Source organism: Gymnoscopelus braueri (genome assembly GCF_963280865.1).
Source record: "Gymnoscopelus braueri genome assembly, chromosome: 2".
Classification (NCBI taxonomy): Eukaryota; Metazoa; Chordata; class Actinopteri; order Myctophiformes; family Myctophidae; genus Gymnoscopelus; species Gymnoscopelus braueri.
Genome location: NC_137604.1, coordinates 9,939,526 through 9,964,647, shown reverse-complemented (window position 1 = coordinate 9,964,647; position 25,122 = coordinate 9,939,526). Strand labels below are relative to the sequence as shown.

At 41.9% G+C, this 25,122-nt stretch overlaps 1 protein-coding gene across 1 annotated transcript in view; it reads left to right on the top strand.

Annotated features, from left to right (window-relative positions):
• The window catches only part of LOC308098580 (phospholipid-transporting ATPase ABCA1-like), a 91,462-nt gene that overhangs the window by 64,135 nt on the left and 2,205 nt on the right, over positions 1-25,122 (top strand). The window contains exons 17-48 of the mRNA XM_080446990.1: positions 1,186-1,390; positions 1,945-2,058; positions 2,430-2,604; positions 3,206-3,337; positions 3,747-3,886; positions 4,974-5,111; positions 5,846-6,081; positions 7,500-7,578; positions 8,075-8,277; positions 8,941-8,992; positions 10,235-10,351; positions 11,384-11,532; positions 12,124-12,248; positions 12,548-12,646; positions 13,589-13,778; positions 14,464-14,558; positions 15,407-15,439; positions 15,552-15,657; positions 15,891-15,965; positions 16,196-16,365; positions 17,205-17,382; positions 18,086-18,201; positions 18,805-18,949; positions 19,167-19,290; positions 19,514-19,643; positions 19,854-20,037; positions 20,477-20,583; positions 21,264-21,405; positions 21,659-21,793; positions 22,347-22,450; positions 22,630-22,722; positions 23,481-23,724. Coding sequence (XP_080303116.1) covers positions 1,186-1,390; positions 1,945-2,058; positions 2,430-2,604; positions 3,206-3,337; positions 3,747-3,886; positions 4,974-5,111; positions 5,846-6,081; positions 7,500-7,578; positions 8,075-8,277; positions 8,941-8,992; positions 10,235-10,351; positions 11,384-11,532; positions 12,124-12,248; positions 12,548-12,646; positions 13,589-13,778; positions 14,464-14,558; positions 15,407-15,439; positions 15,552-15,657; positions 15,891-15,965; positions 16,196-16,365; positions 17,205-17,382; positions 18,086-18,201; positions 18,805-18,949; positions 19,167-19,290; positions 19,514-19,643; positions 19,854-20,037; positions 20,477-20,583; positions 21,264-21,405; positions 21,659-21,793; positions 22,347-22,450; positions 22,630-22,722; positions 23,481-23,724 — 4,335 coding nt within the window. The remainder of the gene's footprint in view (positions 1-1,185; positions 1,391-1,944; positions 2,059-2,429; positions 2,605-3,205; positions 3,338-3,746; positions 3,887-4,973; positions 5,112-5,845; positions 6,082-7,499; positions 7,579-8,074; positions 8,278-8,940; positions 8,993-10,234; positions 10,352-11,383; positions 11,533-12,123; positions 12,249-12,547; positions 12,647-13,588; positions 13,779-14,463; positions 14,559-15,406; positions 15,440-15,551; positions 15,658-15,890; positions 15,966-16,195; positions 16,366-17,204; positions 17,383-18,085; positions 18,202-18,804; positions 18,950-19,166; positions 19,291-19,513; positions 19,644-19,853; positions 20,038-20,476; positions 20,584-21,263; positions 21,406-21,658; positions 21,794-22,346; positions 22,451-22,629; positions 22,723-23,480; positions 23,725-25,122) is intronic.

The window sequence follows — 25,122 nt, the reverse complement described above, 5'->3', positions numbered from 1 at the left end:
TTAAGTGGTTAATAGCTGTAGATTAAAATTAGGGGCGCAACAGGTAATCAAACTAATCGATTTAATCGATAAAAAAAAAAATATATATATTGATATTCGATAACTGTATAAAACAATCCGTAGCACTTGCTATGCATCCCATGTGTATAACACATTATACACATACTTATAAGGCATTGTAATCTGATCATAATCCTTTATAATCATATTTGTAAGAGCTTATAAATAATCATAACGCTTTATAACCATAACCATAGCACATTATAAAGCTTATTATAATGACTCAAGTAGAAATGCATTGTATTATGCTTATAACACGTGCTGATTACAGTTATAAATATTCATAACAACGTATAATGCAATCATAACACATTATACGGCACGTTATAATGACTATAATGTCAAGTATTATAGAGTTTAGGTCTGGCCATAGCTGAATGGGTACTATACCATAGGGCTGGCCATAGCTGAACGGGTACTATACCATAGGGCTGGCCATAGCTGAACGGGTACTATACCATAGGGCTGGCCATAGCTGAACGGGTACTATAACATAGGGCTGGCTGAACGGCAGTGGTGTAAAGTAACTAAGTACATTTACTTAAGTACTGTACTTAAGTAAAATGTTGAGGTATTTGTACTTTACTTGAGTATTTCCAATTTCCAATACTTTTACTTCTACTCCACTACATCTCAGAGGCAAATATTGTACTTTTACTCCACTACAATTATTTGAAAACTTTAGTTACTAGTTACTTTTCAGATATACATTATTACATTATAAAACATACATTAACCACTTTAGCCCTATTTTATACCTAGGCTATTTGAAAATAGCCGATCTACAAGCTCACAACGCGTCGCATCGCGACGCGACGCGTTGTGAGCTTGTAGATCTGCTATTTTCAAATATTTAGTACTTTTACTTTTGATACTTTAAGTACATTTTGATGCCAATACTTTTGTACTTTTACTCAAGTAAATTTTGAATTCTGGACTATTACTTGTAACAGAGTATTTTTATATTCCAGTATTGGTACTTTTACTTAAGTAAAGATTTTGTGTACTTTTTCCACCACTGCTGAACGGTTATGATAAAATAGGGCCGGCCATAGCTGAACGGGTAGAATACCCCCAAAAAAGGAGTGTGTTATATCTGATAATTTACTCCCTCCTCTCCCTCAGAGCCTGCTGTCACCCGTGGCGTTCGGGTTCGGCTGCGAGTACTTCGCCCTGTTCGAGGAGCAGGGGGTGGGCATCCAGTGGTCCAACCTGCTGGCCAGTCCCATGGAGGAGGACAGCTACAACCTGACCACCTCCATCTGCCTCATGCTGTTCGACGCCTTCCTGTACGCCGTCATGACCTGGTACATCGAGGCCGTGTTCCCCGGTACGTTACGCTCCACCGGAATACCCATGATTGTAATTGAGAGTCTGTGGGCATACTGTTGTTGTGGTTATTTAACAACCCGTTAAGACCTGGAGACGCGTCTGTGTCACTTTTTGATTTGAGCTAAAAAAGCATTATTTTACACTTTGGCTATTCAAAAATAGCAGATATACAAGCTCATAGCGCGGCACCGAGTGCCGCGCTATGAGCTTGTAGATCTGCTATTTTTGAAAAATCTTGAAAATGTGTGCAAATTAATATATTTATATTCTTTTAAAGCGATAATTTTTTACTCAAATCTTTGCTTCTGGGGGTCCCTGGAACAACATATTTTAGATGGGGGTCCGCGGTCAAATCATTTTGGGGGTCCTTGACATGAAAAAGTTTGAGAACCACTGACAAAGCATCATAAGTTTTTTTCAAAAAACTGTTAAGATTTAGAAGACATTTTGTAGAATCGGCTTCAGGTCTTAATGGGTTAATGTCTACGTCGTATACTGTTGGTGACGATTGGCAGCATGTTTACTGATGTTTACTGTCTCTAAAAAAAACAGGTATGTACGGGATTCCCAGAGCCTGGTACTTCCCCTTCACTAAGACCTACTGGTGTGGAGAGGAGTGCAACAAGAACCTCTCAGCCTCTTCTGGAAAGCAAGGAAACGCTGACGGTACAAAATTACAATTGTATATTGTATTATAGCTCATTTTCACCAAAGAACGCAATCTATGGGAGAAGAAATCCGAGCTAGATGTGTTTTTCTAAATCTGATAACGTTGCTGAGTGATTATTTCTTTGGATGGCGTAATTCCCGTTTGGTTCCATTTGTACACTCTCTGAGTTACAGACCCATAAGGCTCCATTTGGTTCCTAACTATCCATCATTTAGCTGGGGACCCCCTGGAACTCCCTCAAGGACCCCTGGGGGTTCCCGGACCCCACTCTTGAGAACCAATGATTTACAGCGTCTCTTCTCGATGTGTTTGAACCATGCGTCGTCATTGTTCCTAAGATGTTGCCTATGTTGTGTTTTGTGCGCAGCGGTGTGCATCGAAGAGGAGCCGTCCGACATCGAGCCAGGCGTCTACATCAAGAACCTGGTGAAGGTGTACAGCCACGGGAACAAGCTGGCGGTGGACGGGCTGAGCCTGGGCTTCTACGAGGGGCAGATCACCTCCTTCCTGGGACACAACGGAGCTGGCAAGACCACCACCATGTAAGATATACACACTTTACACTTACCAAGACCACCACCATGTAAGATATACACACTTTACAATTACCAAGACCACCACCATGTAAGATATACACACTTTACACTTACCAAGACCACCACTATGTAAGATATACACACTTTACAATTACCAAGACCACCACTATGAAAGATATACACACTTTACACTTACCAAGACCACCACTATGTAAGATATACAAACTTTACAATGACCAAGACCACCACTATGAAAGATATACACACTTTACAATGACCAAGACCATCACTATGAAAGATATACACACTTTACAATGACCAAGACCATCACTATGTAAGATATACACACTTTACAATGACCAAGACCACTATACTGTAGACTAGAGAATAGAATAGAATAAATTGTTGTGTCGGGCAGAAACCTCTTATCTCCATATTTCAACTCTGTTTTTTTCGTAAATTATTGCCCTACTTTGTTGGATAAGATTGTTGCAAAAATCTTATAGATTGGCTATTTCTGCATTTTGAAATTGAAAGTTAAGTTAAGTTTTTTTGTTTGTTAATGTTTTCCTAATTGGCTGTTGCCTCTCTCCTTGTCTCCTGATAGGTCGATCCTGACAGGCCTGTTCCCGCCCACCTCTGGCACAGCGTACATCTTGGGGAAAGACATCCGCACGGAGCTCAGCACCATCAGACAGAACCTGGGCGTCTGTCCGCAGCACAACGTCCTCTTCAGCATGTACGTATCCCCACATCCCTGGGTCTCAACCTGGGCTCACCAACATGGAGTCTATGGCAGGTTCCAAAGGGTCACCATGCAGCTAAATTATTGATAGTTAGGAACCAAATGAATGCTTGGTTTAATTTGTACTTTTTAGTTAAATGCACTCTGAGGATTTTACAGTATAGATTGGTGTCCCTGAGGGGGGAAGAAATCATATCAAATGGGGGTCTGTGGCCTAATGGGAGTCCTTGAATTTAAAAAAGTAGATTCTCAATTGTAACTTCAAGGACCCCCATTTAACCCCCTCTGTACCAGATCACAGATTACCCATCTCAGGTCAGAATTGTTGAGTGTGTCCTTTTTAAATCATGTACGTACTGTATGCACTGATTGTACGATGTCTCTGTGTTCTCCTCTATCTCAGGCTGACCGTGGAGGAACACATCTGGTTCTACGCCCGGCTGAAGGGTCTGTCAGAGGAGAAGGTCAAAGCGGAGATGGAACAGATTGTCAGTGACATCGGACTGCCTCACAAGAGGAAGTCCCGCACCAGCACCCTGTCAGGTGAGCCTTCTCCTTAAAACCCAATCCTCCTGCTTCTTATAGTAAGGGTGCAACAGTGAATCGAACTAATCAGTTTAATCGATTGTAAAAAAAATCAATAATGGATCATTTTATAAAATAATCGATTAGTAATCCCTATTTTTGGATGTCTTTATAGGCGAAATGTTTAAAAAAATATATCAAAGATTCAAAAATAGACTATTTGTGTACTTAAAGGGATATTTCACTTTCAAAAAAACTTTTGGTCATTTTATCGTCTACTCAGGCTTTTGTGAACCCCCTAGGCAGTTTTTAAGTTGCTCGATTCAGTATTTAGATATTTGACATTCATTTTATCAGACACGCCCCCTTCCTATACAAACCCATTGTAACTTCAAACTCCATTTTAACCATGTTAGATTCATCGAAAACACCTGTCCTTGGTTCTGGTGACTCATACCGCCCCCCTAATACGTGAGGGGGCCGTGTTTTTTCAATTACTTTTTTCATTTTTTTTTCTTTTTTAATTGGAAAATGAAAAAAAAAATACAATAAAAAAATAAAATAAAATAAATGAAAAAAATAATCGGAAAAACACGGCCCCTCACGTATTAGGAGGGCAGGGTGTGTCACCAGAACCAAGGACGGGTGTTTTCGATGAATCTAACATGTTTAAAATGGAGTTTGAAGTTACAATGGGTTTGTATAGGAAGGAGGCGTGTCTGATTAAATGAATATCAAATGTCTAAATACTGAATCGAGCAACTTAAAAACTGTCTGGGGGGCTCACAAAGGCCTGAGTAGATGATAAAATGACCAAAAGTTTTTTTGAAAGTGAAATATCCCTTTAAGTCATTTATTATGGAACCTCCTGTACATTGCATAGAGAAGGTACTGAGAAGGTACGTTTTGTGTGACATCGTGGGGAATGTAAATAGTGGATAACATAGTCAGTGCATAGTTCTCAAAACCTGACTAAACACTACAAAACTAATGGTGGTTTTGTCCTCAATGTCTCTGCATGTCCGGATGTTTTCCACGTGTTGTCATAAGCTTTTTGCAAAGACGTGACCGCTCTGACCGTTTTGTTGTTTTTTTGTTTTTTCAGGAGGCATGCAGAGGAAGCTGTCAGTGGCGTTGGCCTTTGTTGGGGGGTCAAAGGTGGTGATCCTGGACGAACCCACGGCCGGGGTCGACCCGTACTCACGCAGGGGCATCTGGGATCTGCTGCTCAAATACAGAGCAGGTAAAACACCGCTGGGAGGAGTGATAGAGAGTAGATCGAAGAGAGTAGAGATGTACTTAACAACCCATTGATACCTGGAACGCATCTGTGTCACTTTAGATGTCTTTGGCTATTCAAAAACAGCAGATATACAAGCTCGTAGCGCGGCACCGAGTGCCGCGCTACGAGCTTGTAGATCTGCTATTTTTGAAAAATCTTGAAAAAAAAAGTTTTAGATTTTTTTTCAAAAAACTGTTAAAATTTTGAAAACATTTTTAAAAAATCGCCTCAGGTCTTAACCCATTGAGACCTGAAGCCGATTCTACATGTCTCCTAAATCCCAACAGTATTCTGAAAAACCTATGTTTCTATATCAGTGGTTCTCAATCTTTTTCATGTCAAGGACCCCCAAAATTATATGTATTTGGCCGCGGACCCCCATCAAAATATCTTGTTCCAGGGACCCCCAGAAGCAAAGATTTGAGTTAAAAAATGTCGCCTTAAAAATATATATATTCAAAGATTTGCACACATTTTCACGATTTTTCAAAAATAGCAGATCTACAAGCTCGTAGCGCGGCACTCGGTGCCGCGCTATGAGCTTGTAGATCTGCTATTTTTGAATAGCCTAAAGTGTAAAATAATGCTTTTTAGCTCAAATCAAAAAATGACAGTTCCAGGTCTTAATGGGTTAAAGGGTTAAGTACATTACTCAAGTAAAAATGTACTTACGTTTACTGTCCTCCGCCCTCCAGGCCGTACCATCATCCTGTCCACGCACCACATGGACGAGGCGGACATCCTGGGCGACCGCATCGCCATCATCTCCCACGGCAAGCTGTGCTGCGTGGGCTCCTCGCTGTTCCTGAAGACCCAGCTGGGGACGGGCTACTACCTGACCCTGGTGAAGAGGGACTACGACCTGTCCCTCCACTCCTGCCGGAACTCCGCCAGCACCGTCTCCTACAGCAAGAAGCCGCAGGGCGAGAAGGTGAGACAACATGCTGTACTAGTGGTGGAAAAAGTACTCAAATTCTTTACTTAAGTAAAAGTACCAATACTGCAATATAAAAATACTCTGTTACAAGTAAAAGTCCAGAATTAAAAATTTACTTGAGTAAAAGTACAAAAGTATTGGCATCAAAATGTACTTAAAGTACCAAAAGTAAAAGTACTAAATATTTGAAAATAGCCGATCTACAAGCTCACAACGCGTCGCGATGCGACGCGTTGTGAGCTTGTAGATCTGCTATTTTCAAATAGCCTAGGTACAAAATAGGTTTAAAGTGGTTAATGTAGGTTTCATTATATCATAGTTTATATCTGAAAAGTAACTAGTAACTAAAGTTTTCAAGTAAATGTAGTGGAGTAAAAGTACAATGTTTGCCTCTGAGATGTAGTGGAGTAGAAGTAAAAGTATTGGAAATTGGAAATACTCAAGTAAAGTACAAATACCTCAAAATTGTACTTAAGTACAGTACTTGAGTAAATGTACTTAGTTACTTTCCACCACTGTGTACTACTACTGCGTGTGTGTGGGGTAGGCCTGCATGGGCACTTAAAGGGATAGTTCACCCCTAAAATGACTTTTTTTTCCTCTATCGATTAGTCATGGAGACTTGAATTCATGGATATTTTTTTTAGTTTCTGTCGCATTCCTAAGCGAATGATTTGATGACCGGCAGCGGTTCCGGTAGCACACACGAAGAGTCTCCTTTGTGTCTCCTACTGGAACCTTCTTCTTCTTGGGGTGACTAATCGATAGAAAAAAATGTCATTTTGGGGTGAGCTATCCCTTAAACCTAGGGGTGTGCCGATACACTAATTTCATGAAATTTCGATACGATACGATACACACTTTTTTATTATGAAAATATATGGGGGAGAAAGAAAGCAAATGCAAACAAATAATTCTGTTTTTGCATTATTCAGACATGCAAACTTGTAGCTTTTCAGCTACAATAGCCGTCCAAATAGGGCAATAGTGTGACACCTGACCCGAAAAAAAACAACATGTTGTCACCCTTTTCACCTCGGGGCTGTTTGCATGCCTGATTATTATTATTGTAAAAAAATTCAAAACAATATTTTTTTTTCCCCAAAACAATATATATCGTCACGAAAACGTATCGCGATATATCGCGGGACGATATATCGGCACACCCCTACTTAAACCCATTAAAGCCGTGTATGCATCTGTGTCATTTTAGATTTATTTGACTATTAAAAAAATAGCAGATATACACGCTCACAATGTGTCGCATCACAACGCATCGTGAGCTTGCAGATCTGCTAGTTTCACTTTTTCCTTTTATCGTTCAATAATCGTAATCCGAGGTCATAACGCCCCCCCGGCCCTACTGCAGACTTTTTTGTAAACGTGTTCATTTTCCTTTGCCTTTGTCTCAGGAGGACAGTGCCTCTGAGAGCAGCATCAGCTCTGACGCTGGTCTGGGCAGCGAACCGGAAAGTGAGACCACCACCATCGGTAAGACAAAATGTTTAAATACCACTTCACCTTCACTTCACTCAAGATTTGAGCTAAAAAGCATTATTTTACACTTTGGCTATTCAAAAATAGCAGATCTACAAGCTCATAGCGCGGCACCGAGTGCCGCACTACGAGCTTGTAGATCTGCTATTTTTGAAAAATCGTAAAAATGTATGCAAATCTTCTGAATATAAATATTTTTATGGCGAACATTTTTAACTCAAATCTTTGCTTCTGGGCGTTCCTGGAACAACATATTTTGAGATGGGGGTCCGCGGCCAAAAACATATAATTTTGGGGGTCCTTGACATGAAAAAGATTGAGCACCGCTGATATAGAAACATACGTTTTTCAGAAAACCCTTGAGATTTAGGAGACATGTAGAATCGGCTTCAGGTCATACCACTTCACCTTCACTTCTGACTGACAAGAAAGACATTGTGAAGATTCTGATGATGATGAATGATGATGATGTTCTTGGTTCTTTGTGCAGACGTGTCCCTCATCTCCAGTGTGATCTTCAAGCACGTGGCGGAGGCCCGCCTGGTGGAGGACCTGGGCCACGAGCTGACCTACGTCCTGCCCTACCAGTCGGCCAAGGACGGAGCCTTCGTCGAGCTCTTCCACGAGATCGACGACCGACTCACCGACCTGGGGATATCCAGCTACGGCATCTCTGACACCACCCTGGAGGAGGTCGGTTCACTGTTTCACTTACCTTGTACATCACATGGTTCTCGACATTTAGAGACCCTCTCAGGGGGGTCAGGGTCCAGGGACCCTCTCAGCCAAAAGGCCTTAACCCATTAAGACCTGAGGCGATTCTTAAAAATGTTTTCTAAATCCTAACAGTTTTTTGAAAAGAATATAAAATATATTTTTTTACGATTTTTCAAAAATAGCAGATCTACAAGCTCATAGCGCGGCACTCGGTGCCGCGCTATGAGCTTGTAGATCTGCTATTTTTGAATAGCCAAAGAAACCTAAAGTGACACAGATGCGTTCCAGGTCTAAATGGGTTTTAATTGTAAATTGTTGAGGAGGAGTGGATGGAATGAAGGGAAGGAAAGAAAAGACGACGGACTGAGGGATGTGGAAAGAAGGGCGTGAGGGAGGGAGGGATGGATGGAGAGACAGAAGGATCAATACTCTCAGTCCGTCAGTGCTGTAAGAGGTTCAGATGCCCGGCTTTGAAACCGCACGCACGGTTTGAATCCTGCCTTTTAAAGAGGTCTGCTTCCGCTTAAAAGCATTCCTGTGTCTCCGTCTCGTCTTTCAGATAAGAAGGGTTTAATCAGATCAGGTTTGAATCTTCTGTTAGATCTAACCTAATCTAATCTGACCTCTGTGCCTCTGCAGATTTTCCTGAAAGTTGCTGAGGACAGCGGCGTGGACGCGGTGGAGCTCTCAGGTGAGACTTACTGACGACGGACGATGTAGAATTACTGTATGAAAAGACAGCTGAAATATGAGGAAAAACTAATCAACACGATTTACCCACATCATTTATGTTCAAATAAGAGACACAAAGTATTACTGTAAGGACATTAACTCATAAAGATCTGAGGCCGATTCCACAAATGCCTCCTAAATCAGTTGTGTGTGAAAAAAATCACACCCAGTGTGAAGAGAGTGGTGCCTTTCATGAGTTCATTTCATTAGTTACTTTTTACAGACTTTGATGACTTCAATGTATTTTTACTCATTTTAAGTACTTTAAAATGTTTGTACAGATTAGTACGTGTTTTTACTCATTTTAACATCTTTTAAGTATTTTTACTCGTTTTAAGTATTTTTACTCATTTAAAGTATTTTTACTCAGTTTAGGAACTTTAAAGTATCTTTACTAATATTTAAGTATTTTTACTCATTTTAAGTATTTTTACTCATTTTAAGTATTTTTACTCATTTTAAGTATTTTTACTCAAAAGTGTGTGTGTGTGTGTACTGTACTGTACTGTACTGTACTGTACTGTACTGTACTGTACTGTACTGTACTGTACTGTACTGTACGGTCTGTTCTGTCCTGTACTGTACTGTACGTACTGTACTGTACTGTACTGTACTGTACTGTACTGTACTGTACTGTACCTGTACTGTACTGTACTGTACGGTCTGTACTGTACTGTACTGTACTGTACTGTACCTGTACCGTACTGTACTGTACCTGTACTGTAGCGTACTGTACTGTACCGTACTGTACCGTACTGTACTGTACTGTACTGTACTATACGGTCTGTACTGTACTGTACCTGTACCTGTATGGTTGCATCTTTGTGTTGCAATCAGCCGCAGCTGTTGAGGCTGTGCTCAAACATACAGAGAGGCCGTGCTCATACGGACACACGGACACACAGACGGACACCCAGACAAAGTCAGTCATTGGAGTGGCTAGCACCACTCAAAAAACATATACAAAAAAAATCAAAAATAGCAGATGTACAAGCTCACAGCACGGCACGAAGTGACGGGCTGTGAGCTTGTATATCTGCTATTTTTGAGAACCACTGTTCTAAACCACTGTTCTAAATCCTACGAGTTTTCTGAAAAACGTATGTTGCTACTTGTGTATATATGTGATATGTAGCTAAAATCTAAAATGCTTTCCTGGTTTTAATGGGTTAAACAAATGTACCTCCTTTCCGACCTGCAGATGGCGTGGTGCCCACCAGGACCCGCCGCCGCCGCCACGCGTTCGGGGACCACCAGAGCTGCCTGAAGCCCTTCACAGAGGACGACTTTGAACTCAACGACTCGGAAGGCGCAGAAGGTAAGAGCTGCAGCACGCCCCCTAGTGGAGCAGAAAAAACACACTTACCAAAATAGCTGTAAGATATTAGATTTGTGTTATGGATTAAAAAATACGTAAATCTGGTTGTTAATGGAACCGTACTTAAGACAACCAACATTTTTTTAAACCCAAATATTGTTTTCACTTTTTCACTGCAAGCTTTGTAGATCTGCTATTTTTGAAATTTTTTTGAATATATTTTTTGAAGCAAACGTTTTTTTTACTCAAATCTTTGCTTCTGGGGGTCCCTGGCACACAATATTTTGAGATGGGGGGTCAGCGGCCAAATACATATACCTTTTGGGGGGTCCTTGACATGAAAAAAAACTGTTAGGATTTAGACGTTTTTTATTTACTCGGCCTCAGGTCTTAATGGGTTAATATTGGAACGTCCTTAAAGGAGAATTCCGGACAAATTAAGTGTTATCTTTGATGTCTCGTTACTCACCTACCGATGTGAAAAGTAGCGTTCTTTTTTTTCATATATTCCCCTGTCGTCATTTTTTAAACCCCCTCCGTTGTCATAATGGGAGCGCGTGGCTAAGGGAAATTCGTCTATTATAACCGACGCAAAGTTGTTTTTTTCTCTACTAGTATTCATAGTAGAGTCTCATGATAGTCAAACATGCGTTGAAACTATCTGCGAGGCTGCCGTCAATGGCGAACGATTTAACACTGGTTGCTTGTTTCCAGATTCTGGCAACACGAGTTGCCAGGTTGCCACGCATGTTTGACTATCATGAGACTCTACTATGAATACTAGTAGTGAAAAAAACAACTTTGCGTCGGTTATAATAGACGAATTTCCCTTAGCCACGCGCTCCCATTATGACAACGGAGGGGGTTTAAAAAATGACGACAGGGGAATATATGAAAAAAAAGAACGCTACTTTTCACATCGGTAGGTGAGTAACGAGACATCAAAGATAACACTTAATTTGTCCGGAATTCTCCTTTAATGTTTACACTGCGTGCTGTGAGCTGACGTCCTGGTTGTCTCCGTCCGTGCAGAATCCCGTGAGACAGACTGGCTGGGCGGATCGGACGGCAAAGGCTCCTATCAGGTCAAAGGATGGAGTCTGAAGAGGCAGCAGTTCGTGGCTCTCCTCTGGAAGCGGTTCCTCTACGCACGGCGCTCCAGGAAGGGCTTCTTCGCTCAGGTACACACAAACGCGGCTGACTTCTGCGACTCTTTGTGATCCTGCACACCTGCAGTACTACAAATACTACATGTCCTTGTGGAGACGGAGTAATAGAAGTGAAGAAGTACACCAATCTGGTCAGGAAAATGTGTTTCTTTAGGGCTACATTAGTATGAGATGAGGATGATGTATATCATAATATGCATCAATGGGCAGTGTTTTATAGTTTGTTACAAATAACTATTAATAATATCACGAAAACTCATTTTCCAATAGAAATTGGGGAAAAATCGTTCGATCACAATTTGTGAAAATAGATTAGCAATCCTGAAATCAAAAGTCAAATTGCTATATAAGAGCTTGAATGGCACACTGCAGTTAAAAGACAAGCCACTAGATGGCAGAAGTTTACAACAGAAGCTTACAGTAAGTTAAGTTTCCTCACTGCGGAAGGCCACCAGGATTAGAATTGAGAATCAAATCGTATAGAATTATCTTAACAAAATTATACATTTAATATCTGTGGGTAAAAACATTGAATTTTTGACTCACTGTAAATGTGTCATTGGAGCATATCGTAATGTATATATTTGTTGCTGTGCGTTCCAGATCGTTCTTCCAGCCGTGTTCGTGTGCATCGCCCTGGTGTTCAGTCTGATCGTTCCTCCGTTTGGGAAGTATCCCAGTTTAGCCCTGCAGCCCGGCATGTATGAACAGCAATTCACCTTCATCAGGTGAGGATCATCTTGCAGGACTTTCTGTTTATTCTCCAGATCAGTGGTTCACTTTTTAATTTCGAGGGCCCCCTTAACACTCAGAGGACCATTTGGAACCCCCTTAAGGAACCATGAGGGGTCCCTAGATGATCTCATTCTGTTATTGTACTCATCTTTTTTGTTTGTCACGCAAAGGACATTGTGACCTTAATTACAAACAGCATTAACGTTAAAATATTTTTTTCACCCACCTAACAAATGACTCATGATGAAGTGCATTTTGCACTAGATAATAATGTCTGAATGTGTTTTTCCAGTAACGACGCTCCAGAGGACAGCCACATCAACAAGCTACTAGGAGCTCTGACTGATAAACCAGGCTTTGGTTCGCGCTGCATGGAGGGAGAGCCCATACCGTGAGTCATCTACTGACAACATTAGCAACAACACAAACAAATCACTTTACTCGGCTATTTCTGGGGAATGTTCCGCCAGAATAGGGGAACGCTAGGGTTCAAGTGGTTAAATAACAAATTTAAAGGAGCTACACCATGAATTTAAAAAAAATATTTGATATTTAATATCATATGGTGTATGTCCCTCAAACCTTTTTCAAAAGGTTTGAGCCTAAATCATCACTCAGATATACTCATCCCAAGTCAATTGTCTCTGGCTTATACAGCGCTTTCAGCTGCAATACCAAAACGTCCTCTTGGGCAGGGGGGGGCTACTGAGCAATTCTGTCTGTTAATACAAAAAAATATTTAAAAAAATTATTTAAAAAAAGAAAAAAAATGGAAAAATTCTGCATAAAAAGAAGCATCTAAGAAAAATACAAAATCGAAAAAAAAACACTTTGAACATTTTTGAACAATTCCACCAAGTGTTTGAGGTGCCTGTTTCACCCACTTCCGGGGGGCGGAGCCAAAATCCGAACCCGAAGTATTTGTTCGTAGACCCCCACTTAGGGGGGGTAGAAAAAGTTTCGGAGCGATTCGGGCACTTTTCATTTAACATTGGGTTTGCCATCAATAATGTTTGTGACATCATAAACATTTCCATTCTGAGATCGCCTGTTCAGACACGCCCATTCTGGAAATCCATGAAATGAGAAGGAATGACTGAATTTAAAAAAAAAACATTTTTTGGGTACAAGAGACACTGGGGACCCCAAAGTGATTTTCATGGTGTAGACCCTTTAACACATTTTCACTGACATTTCTGATAATACACAAATTGGAAATGGACTTTCTAGTTTGAAGATAGCAGAGCTCTATGGCGTTGCCTTTGCTTCATTCTTTTGTTACTTTTATTTGAAAAAAAACTCTCCCCCCCTCTCTCTCTCTCTCTTCCTCCAGTGACGCCCCCTGTACGGCGGTGAAAGATGATTGGTCGGTTCCGCCCGTGCCTCAGAGCGTACAGGACATGTTCACCAATGGGAACTGGAGCATGGAGAACCCCTCCCCCCTGTGCGAGTGCAGCTGTGACGGACGCAAGAAGATGTTACCCGAGTGTCCGCCCGGAGCTGGAGGCCTGCCGCCCCCTCAGGTATGCGCTCACACACACACACACACACACCTACGTACTCACGCACAGTGGTGGAAAGTAACTAATTACATTTACTTAAGTACTGTACTTAAGTACACTTTTGAGGTATTTGTACTTTACTTGAGTATTTCCAATTTCCAATACTTTTACTTCTACTCCACTACATCTCAGAGGCAAATATTGTACTTTTACTCCACTACAATTATTTGAAAACTTTAGTTACTAGTTACTTTGCAGATATAAATCATTATATTATAAAACATACATTAACCACTTTAGTCCTATGTTATACCTCGGCTATTTGAAAATAGCCGATCTACAAGCTCACAACGCGTCGCATCGCGACGCGTTGTGAGCTTGTAGATCTGCTATTTTCAAATATTTTAGTACTTTTACTTTTGGTACTTTAAGTACATTTTGATACCAATACTTTTGTACTTTTACTCAAGTAAATTTTGAATACTGGACTCTTGAAACAAACAAAGTATTTCTATATTGCAGTATTGGTACTTTTACTTAAGTAGAGAATTTGAGTACTTTTTCCACCACTGCCTGTATGTGCTTTCTGACTGTGTGTGTGTGTGTGTGTGTGTGTGTGTGTGTGTGTGTGTGTGTGTGTGTGTGTGTGTGTGTGTGTGTGTGTGTGTGTGTGTGTGTGTGTGTGTGTGTGTGTGTGTGTGTGTAGATGAATATCAGCAAGACAGACACGCTGCAGAACCTGACGGGCAGAAACATCTCTGACTACCTGGTGAAAACGTACGCTCAGATCATCGGGAAGAGGTACGTATCCCGTTCAGCCAGCCACCACACTCTCTCTCTCTGTCTCTGCAGCTGTCTCATAGACCATATTCACACGGCGGCCATATTGGAATTTAACATTGAAAGTGCCGCCACCCGGGGTGGCTACTTACTTTCATTGACTTCATAGAAACATGGCCGCCGTGTGAATATGGTCTATAGTGTACACACGTCCATGGTTCAGGTCCAACCCTGTTTCAGTGTTAAGAATGAACATCATTGTCACACTTCCAAAGCACCAGTACGCAGCATCCAATACAGAACATTTCAGCTTAGACCGACTCGAACCAAGTGTATTACTACAAGCTCACAACGTACCGCATCACAACTAAGAGAATAGACCATTGTGTAAAACTTGTTTAACCCATTGAGACCTGAAGCCGATTCTACATGTCTCCTAAATCTCAGTATTCTGAAAAAAACGTATGTTTCTATATCAGTGCTGCTCAAACTTTTTCATGTCAAGGACCCCCAAAATTATATGTATTTGGCCGCGAACCCCCATCAAAATATGTTGTTCCAGGGACCCCCCCAGAAGCAAAGATTTGAGTTCCAAATGTTCGCTTTAAAAGTATTTAAATTCAAAGAATTGCGCACATTTTCACGATTTTTCAAAAATAGCAGATCTACAAGCTCGTAGCGCGGCACTCGGTGCCGCGCTATGAGCTTGTATATCTGCTATTTTTGAATAGCCCAAAGTGTAAAATAATGCTTTTTAGCTCAAATCTAAAAATGACACAGTTCCAGGTCTTAATGGGTTAAACAATTAATATCTTTCCTCATCCATTTACTTGTTTTAAAATTACATTATCGATCTTCTCCCCTCACAGTTTGAAGAACAAGATTTGGGTCAACGAGTTCAGGTACGTTTTGAGTCAATAATAGGAGTTTCTTCTTTCTTCTGGTTCATTATGCTTCGTATCATTTCTGCCCGTACCGCTCCGCTGATATTAAACTGAGCATCCCTTCGTGCAGATACGGTGGTTTCTCATTGGGCGCCAGGAAGTCTCAGTTCCTCCCCCATGGCGACGATGTCGATGACGCCATCGCTCAGCTGAGGAGACGCTTCCATCTGGAGAGAGTACGTTACAGACGCTTTCACACTGTAAACCATAACACTGTTGTCCACGTTTGTACATGGGATTGAGGTGCAGAGTTGTACTGAACTATCTGGATTATATGCTTTATATCCTGAAGTTCACATCTGTGCAGTTTTTTGACAGTGTTAAGTTAAGCCTCTCTCTCTCTCTCTCTCTCTCTCTCTCTCTCTCTCTCTCTCTCTCTCTCTCTCTCTCTCTCTCACCCTCCCTGCAGGGAACAGCGGCCGACCGCTTCTTCCGCAGTCTTTCCAGTTTCATGCAGGGGTTGGACACAAAGAAAAACGTCAAGGTTAGAGCATGCACGCACACACACACACACACACACACACACACACACACACACACACACACACACACGCACACACACACACACACACACACACACACACACACACGCACACACCCAACAAGGTGCCCATATCGGTCTTGTCTTTTCGAGTCACAACAAGCCATGTGAACCCGGGTTGCCTCATGTTTGCGTTCCTCTGCCCCTCCCCCCCCCCCCCTCCGCTCTTGCAGATCTGGTTCAACAACAAGGGCTGGCACAGCATCGGCTCCTTCCTGAACGTCATGAACAACGGCATCCTGAGGGCCAGTCTGCCCGCCGGCAAGGACCCCAGCAAGTTTGGCATCACGGCGTTCAACCACCCGCTCAACCTCACCAAGGAGCAGCTGTCTCAGGTGGCACTGTGAGTACGAACGGGCCCAGGAGATGAGGAGGGTTTATGGGCTGGGGGTCTTAACCCATTAAGACCTGAGGTTTTTTTGAAAGTTTTGAAATTTTGAAACATTTTGAGAAAAAAAAATCTAAAACATTTTATTTCAAGATTTTTTTTTCAAGATTTTTTTCAAAAATAGCAGATCTACAAGCTCATAGCGCGGCACTCGGTGCCGCGCTATGAGCTTGTATATCTGCTATATATCTGCTATTTTTGAATAGCCAAAGAGCCAAAGAGCCAAAGTGACACAGATGCGTTCCAGGTATCAGTTGTTCATTTCACTGTATTCCCTCCGCCTCACCAATAAAGCGATAGAACTGTAGAAAAATAACAGCACGTCTTTTTGGCAAAGAGTAAAAATCACCCAAACAAGGTGCTCTTTGCTATGAGTAAAATGGCAAAAAAAAAGGGAAATGGTAAAAAAGTGAAACGGCAAAAAAGTTAAACGACCCTTTTCCATGGCTACTACATGGCAAAAATAAAAATAAATATTTGTATTCCTGCCATGCAGTAGCCAATTCAATAAAGGCTTTTTAATTTTCCACAAGAGTGGAAAATTGGTCTTTTCTCTTATTCCCTTTTTCTTCCAAAGCAACAAAACAGTTCAGACCCCTGAAACTGATCTGAAGTCAGTCCAAAACGTGGAGTTTGAGAACATACACAGCAAAAAAAAATCTGAGTGCTTATGTAACTCTGAAAGTGTAAACCCAGACTCCATTGTTTTTGCTACGTTGATGTCTCATCGTCTCTATGCATCCTTGCTACATTTTCTCACATTCCTCCATCTCTCTCTCTCTCCCTCCCTCCAGTATGACCACGTCGGTGGACGTGCTGGTGTCCATCTGCGTCATCTTCGCCATGTCCTTCGTCCCGGCCAGCTTCGTGGTCTTCCTCATCCAGGAGCGCGTCAACAAGGCCAAGCACATGCAGTTCATCAGCGGCGTGCAGCCTTTACTCTACTGGCTGGCCACCTATGTCTGGGACATGGTGAGACAAGACTAAGCAATCAGCAATTAAACTATGAATGTTCCGCCAGAATAGGGGGACGCTAGGTATCAAGTGGTTAAATAATAAACAAACACATTTCACTGACATTTCTGATAATACATAAAATGCAGTGGTGGAAAAAGTACTCAAATGTTTCAATATTAAGTATCAATGTTGCAATGTAGAAGTACTCTGTTACAAGTAAAAGTCCGGAATTCAAAAATGTACTTGGGTAAAAGTACAAAATAATTGGTATCAAAATGTACTTTAAGTACCAAAAGTAAAAGTACTAAAATGTTTGAAAATAGCAGATCTACAAGCTCACAACACGTCACGATGCGACACGTTGTGACTGTGAGCTTGAGCTTGACTATTCAAATAGCCTAGGAATAAATTAGGGCTAAAGTGGTTAGTGTATGTTTCATAATATCATAATTTATATCTGTGAGACAAGACTAAGCAATCAGCAATTAAACTTGATCAATACAGCAGAAAGACATTAGATCACTGGTTCTCAACCTTTTTTTTTATTTCAAGGACCTCGATAACTCTTAAGAGCGCACAAACCAAATGGACTCGTATTACGGGGTCCATGTGGTTAACAGTAGTTAACTATTTATCACATCATAAGATTATGTAATCTCATCTGTTTTACAACACAATGGCATGTAGATTTAAGTGTATTATTCTCTCCTCTCCTCAGTGTAACTACATCGTTCCAGCCACCCTGGTCATCATCATCTTCGTGTGTTTCCAACAAGAGGCCTATGTCTCCTCTACCAACCTGCCAGTACTGGCCCTGCTGCTTCTGCTCTACGGGTGAGTCACACACACACACACAGTGGTGGAAAAAGTACTCAAATGTTGTACTTAAGTAAAAGTATCAATACTGCATTCTAGAAGTACTCCGTTACAAGTAAAAGTCCGGAATTCAAAATTTACTTGAGTAAAAGTACAAAAGTAATGGTATCAAAATGTACGTAAAGTACCAAAAGTAAAAGTACTAAATGTTTGAAAATAGCAGATCTACAAGCTCACAACGCGTCGCGATGCGACGCGTTGTGAGCTTGTAGATCGGCTATTTTCAAATAGCCTATGTATAAAATAATACTCAAGTGGTTAATGTATGTTTTATAATGTAATAATATATATCTGCAAAGTAACTAGTAACTACAGTTTTCAAATAATTGTAGTGGAGTAAAAGTACAATATTTGCCTCTGAGATGTAGTGGAGTAGAAGTAAAAGCATAGAAAATTGGAAATTAAATTACCTCAGAATTGTACTTAAGTACAGTACTTGAGTAAATGTACTTAGTTACTTTACACCACTGCACACACACGCGCACGCGTTAGAAAAGCGCTACTGTACATTCGATGTATTATTTCTTGTGTTATTTATATGTTATTTTGTGTCTCATCCAGGTGGTCCATCACCCCTCTGATGTATCCAGCTTCGTTCTTCTTTAAGATCCCCAGCACAGCCTATGTGGTTCTGACCAGCGTCAACATCCTCATCGGGATCAACGGCAGCGTGTCCACCTTCGTCCTGGAGCTGTTTGGAAGCAACGTAAGCGTCATGACTTCAGTGGCTCGCTACGAGAAATGGCCGCTTACAGGTTTTATGTAAATGAATTGAAATCGGTGGAATGTTATAGCTGACCTTCCTGGTTTTGTGTGTGTGTGTGTGTGTGTGTGTGTGTGTGTGTGTGTGTGTGCGCGTGTGCGTGTGTGTGTGTGTGTGTGTGTGTGTGTGTGTGTGTGTGTGTGTGTGTGTGTGTTTCCAGGAGGTCGGAGGTCTCAACGACATCCTGAAGAACGTCTTCCTCATCTTCCCGCACTTCTGTCTGGGCCGAGGGCTGATCGACATGGTGAAGAACCAGGCCATGGCCGACGCTCTGGAGAGGTTCGGTAAGAGCAACGTCAATGACTTACCACTCTCACACAAACACACCTGTAACAGCTGACACTGAAATGCCCTGTAGACCATACCTTTACGTCGAGGTCCCCACATCATTGCTGTAAAACGAGAATGCGTTTGATCTAGGTCTTTGTGTAGATATAAACAAGAGGAAATTGTCACGTCTATATGATTTGATTGTGTTTTCAATGTCTTTTCATCGTGCTTCCCCAGGCGAGAACCGCTTCCGCTCTCCTCTGGCGTGGGACATGGTGGGGAAGAACCTGTTCGCCATGGCGGTGGAGGGCGTGGTCTTCTTCACCATCACCGTCCTCATCCAATACCGCTTCTGCATCAAGAACAGGTAGGCGGGACCTTCCTCCTCTCACACTTTTCAGTCAAAAACGAATTTATATAGCGTTGTATGGTGATGTCGCATTGCACAAATAGCAGATCTACAAGTCAGACACAGTCACCAACTCAGACACTGTCATACGACCAGTGTCTGGCTTAAATCATGTTATATCTCTTACCGGAGGGTTGACGTTTGCCTTGTCTCATCTGGTGTCCCCAGCTCGTCCAGCAGTCACCTGAAGCCCATCGGAGAGGAGGACGAGGACGTGGCCAGGGAGAGACAGAGGATCCTCAGTGGAGGAGGCCAGGCCGACATCCTGGAGCTCCGGCAGCTCACCAAGGTCTACAAACGCAAGCAGAAGCCCGCCGTGGACCGCCTGTGTGTGGGCATTCCTCGAGGAGAGGTGAGACGCATGCAAAAAACAGAGAGTCCTAGGAACGCAACGGTCCTTTATTAACATTATTTTAACAAATCCGGAACTTGTTTTTATGAATAAAACCTTCTGTATGGTAGATAATACAATATAACTAGCACATGTGCAGTGGTTGGAGGTGGTTACCCTACTCTCAGGTAGGACACCTAGTACTACAAACTACTAGTACAAAACGCAGTACTACCTGAAGCTCATAAGTGCAATAATTACCCCTGGCGAAGCAGGGATTGCCTCTCGACTGAGCGGTAGAAATTATGTTGGTCTCTCACGTGATGATTCTTGGGTTCAAATGCAGGGTAGGGTGTAAAAATTACGTATCAGAGTGAACAGTTTGAAACAGAACAGTCATCATTATACTAAAATGAGTATTGACTCGTTCCTGAAAACCTGTGTGTCGTCTGTCTTTCAGTGCTTTGGTTTGCTGGGGGTAAACGGAGCAGGAAAGACCAGTACCTTCAAGATGCTGACAGGAGACAATCAGGTCACCAGTGGAGAAGCTTACCTGAATGGCAAGAGGTACAAGTCACCAATAACATACAGTCATTACCTGATCGATATTACAATATTTGGTCGTTGAAATCACTCAAATCTCTTAATCCAATCTTGCACTCAGTGAGTCACTCTGAGAAAGAAATCAGAAAAAACATTCATTATAGAAACGTTTGTCAGTGTTATGTTACAGTGTTTTCTAGAGCAATGGTTTTCAACCTTCTTCATGACAAGGAACCTCTAAATTGATACACATTTGGCCGTGGACCACCATCTGAAAATGTTTTGTGCCAGGGACCCCCCAGAAGCAAAGATTTGAGTTAAAAAATGTTGGCTTAAAAAATATATATACATTCAAAGATATGCACACATTTTCAAGATTTTTCAAAAATAGCAGATCTACAAGCTCATAGCGCGGCACTCGGTGCCTTGCTATGAGCTTGTAGATCTGCTATTTTTGAATAGCCAAAGCTGAGTGGTTAAAATGATTGTGCTATGTTAACTAATTTCACGGGGGACCCCCTGGTACCCCCTCAAGGACCACTGGTGGTCCCCGGACCACTGGTTGAGAACCACTGTTCTAGAGAACTTACCTCTCTCTCTCTCTCTCTCTCTCTCTCTCTCTCTCTCTCTCTCTCTCTCTCTCTCTCTCTCTCTCTCTCTCTCTCTCTCTCTCTGTCTCTGTCTCTCTCTCTGTGTGTTGGTAGTGTGACTACGGAGATAGATGAGGTGCATCAGAACATGGGCTACTGTCCCCAGTTTGATGCCATCAATGACCTGCTGACTGGTCGAGAACATCTGGAATTCTACGCCATCCTGAGAGGAGTGCCAGAGAAAGAAGTCTGCGAGGTCAGTAAAAAGCACTCACTCACTCACTCTCTCTCTCTCACACACACACACACACACACACACACACACACACACACACACACACACACACACACACACACACACACACACACACACACACACACACACACACACATACGCACACACACACACACTAAAAAAGATGCTCTACGAAAACTGAAAAAATTTAAAGAAGAAGTAAGAAAACCACCATATTCCACCACTAACCGCCTGTTCTCCTCCTCTCCACTAGGTGGCAGACTGGGGCATACGCAAGCTGGGGCTGATAAAGTACGTGGACAAGGCAGCGGGCAGCTACAGCGGAGGCAACATGAGGAAACTGTCCACCGCCATGGCGCTGATAGGAGGACCACCTGTTGTCTTCCTGGTCAGTAACGCTCTCACTCGTTTATTTACACCAGCCATTCCCAACCAAGTGATTTATCCAAGCCAGATTGATATAAACTGAACTGAATAAACTATGCTCTTAAAATGCATAGTTTGACCACTTAACGAGCTTGCACATCTGCTATTTTCGATTGTTCACTAGGGCTCATGTGGTTAACCCATTAATACCTGGAACGCATCTGTGTTTCTTTAGGCTATTCAAAAATAGCAGATATACAAGCTCATAGCGCGGCACCGAGTGCCGCGCTACGAGCTTGTAGATCTGCTATTTTTGAAAAATCGTGAAAATTATTTTTTTACATTTTTTTCCGAAAAACTGTTAGGATTTAAAAAATGTTTAGAAGCGGCCTCAGGTCTTAATGGGTTAATCCAACCTTGCATTCATGGAGTACCTCTGGACAAGAGAGTCTGCTAAACGTGTCAAGTCAGAAGAACATAGACTTGAAAGTTGAACAGAATAAGTTGCGCCTCACTGTGCCACGTTCATATAAAAGTCGCTGAAACCTGTTGTCTGTGCTATATTGTGTCGACAGGACGAGCCAACGACAGGGATGGACCCCAAGGCGCGGCGTGCCCTGTGGAACGCCATCCTCAGCATCATCAAAGAGGGACGATCTGTAGTGCTTACCTCTCACAGGTCAGCGGAATCACTTACTTCTGTTCTGGGTAGAACCCAGGGAATGAATGGTACAACACAATGTCATGTGTACATGGGAGATACTCATGTCTTCGTAGGGCACTTGTGGTCACAGCAATTTTTTTTGCGTTATGCACCAGGGTGTTAACGTCTTTGTGTCAATACGTGTAAACCTACAGTATGGAGGAGTGTGAGGCCTTATGTACCAGGATGGCCATCATGGTGAACGGCAGGTTCCGCTGCCTTGGTTCCGTCCAGCACCTCAAGAACAGGTGAGAGAGAGAGCTCCTAATAAAGCACTGCCTCTGGCACAGATGTAATGCTGCATGTCAGTTAGTACTTTGTGTGTGTGTGTGTGTGTGTGTGTGTGTGTGTGTGTGTGTGTGTGTGTGTGTGTGTGTGTGTGTGTGTGCGTGTGCGTGCGTGAAAGTGAAAGTGAAAGTGGACAAATTCCAATCAGCTGCATGTGAAATGGCCACATAATGGACTTACTGTACTGTAATGGAGTAGTAGTTCACCTAAAAAAAGGCCTTTCTTTTTCCTATAATTTACTCACCAACGAGTAAATTAGTATAAGTATTTGTATAAGTATTTGTAGGAGTATTTGTAGGAGTATTTGTTTGTATAACATTCCTTCACGGTGAATGAAGAATCCAAAAAACAGAACAAAACACTTCATTAAATTAAGTAAAATGGAGGCCAAGATTAAAGATGTAGTTCCCCCAAAAATATATATTTTGTTCTATGGATTAGTCACCCCATGGAGACTTGAATTCATGGATATTTTTTTTGTTTTTGTCGCATTCCTAATCGCTAGAAAGAAAGTCATTTTGGGGGTGAACTATCCCTTTAACAACAGCAAAACGATATCAAAAATCTGTTTCTAAACTCCAAAACAACGCTCCACAAGCAGATTGAGAAAAGTTTAACAGAAAAGAAAAGGTCCATCGTTAGAGCGTCCTCCTGTCTCTCCCTGAACTGAACCAGGCAGTGAGCTCATAACCTCTTCCCCTCTATAAACACCACCCAGGTTCGGAGACGGCTACACCATCATCCTGCGGGTGGCGGGTCCGGACCCGGACCTGCGGCCGGTCATGGGGCTGATCGAGCGCGAGCTGCCGGGCAGCACGCTGAAGGAGAAGCACCGCAACATGCTGCAGTACCAGCTGCCCTCCTCGCTCACCTCCCTGGCTCGCATCTTCTCCCTGCTCTCCTCCAACAAGGAGGCCCTCAGCATAGAGGACTACTCCGTGTCCCAGACCACTCTAGACCAAGTAAGAAGACCCCCCCCCCCCCCCCCATGCTGTTTGTTGTTGTTGTTGTTGTTTAGTAATGGCTTGTAAGGGTACGTGCTGCTAGCTAGAGCCTGACAGATAGTGGATTTTTGGGGGGCTGATACTGAGTTAAAAAGGTTTGATATCGATAGATTGGCCGGTGTCCTTGACCGATCATTGCAAAAAATAGACATCAGTGCAGTAAAAAAGGGAACTTCAGTGGGAATGAAATAATTATATATTACTATAAGAAACTTTATTAACTTACTAACTTTTTAAGAAATTATTTGATTTCTAAATGACCACAAGTATTTTTTTTTCTGCATTATGTTTTGTAAAGAATGTTTTCATTCTGTGTTTCACACCAAATTGGCTGATGGTGGAAAAAGTACTCAAATTCTTTACTTAAGTAAAAGTACCAATACTGCACTATAAAAATACTCTGTTACAAGTAAAAGTCCAGAAAGTCCAGAAAATGTACTTAAAGTACCAAAAGTAAAAGTACTAAATATTTGAAAATAGCAGATCTACAAGCTCACAACGCGTCGCGATGCGACGCGTTGTGAGCTTGTAGATCGGCTATTTTCAAATAGCCTAGGTATATTCAAATAACCTAGGTATAAATGTATGTTTTATAATGTAATAATTTATATCTGAAAAGTAACTAGTAACTAAAAGTTTTCAAATAATTGTAGTGGAGTAAAAGTACAATATTCGCCTCCGAGATGTAGTGGAGTAGAAGTAAAAGTATTGGAAATTGGAAATACTCAAGTAAAGTACAAATACCTCAAAATTGTACTCAAGTACAGTACTTAAGTAAATGTACTTAGTTACTTTCCACCACTGCTAGTATGTGCATACTGTGATGTACAAGACGGATGACTGACTGTGATTTAACCGATAGTTAAATCTATCTTGTTAACATGTTTATCGTCTCTGTCAGGTGGAAACCTCAGTACGTCCAAAACTGTTACTTTTCAGGACTCAGATTCAAAAGGATCAGAAGTAGCAGATCCGCAAGCTCAAAACGCGTCGCTTCGAGCTTGTGGATCTGCTACTTTTGATGCTTTTGTGTGACGCTGTGGTATGATCAAGTAGGGCGTTGATTTACGTTAGAATTATGGAGATTTCTGCCCGACAGCAACGATATGGCAAATGTGAACCAAGTTAACATCTCACCTGTCCAGTGGTGGAAAAAGTACTCAAATTCTTTACTTAAGTAAAAGTACCAATACTGCAATATAAAAATACTCTGTTACAAGTAAAAGTCCAGAATAAAAAATTTACTTGAGTAAAAGTACAAAAGTATTGGCATCAAAATGTACTTAAAGTACCAAAAGTAAAAGTACTAAATATTTGAAAATAGCAGATCTACAAGCCCACAACGCGCCGCGATGC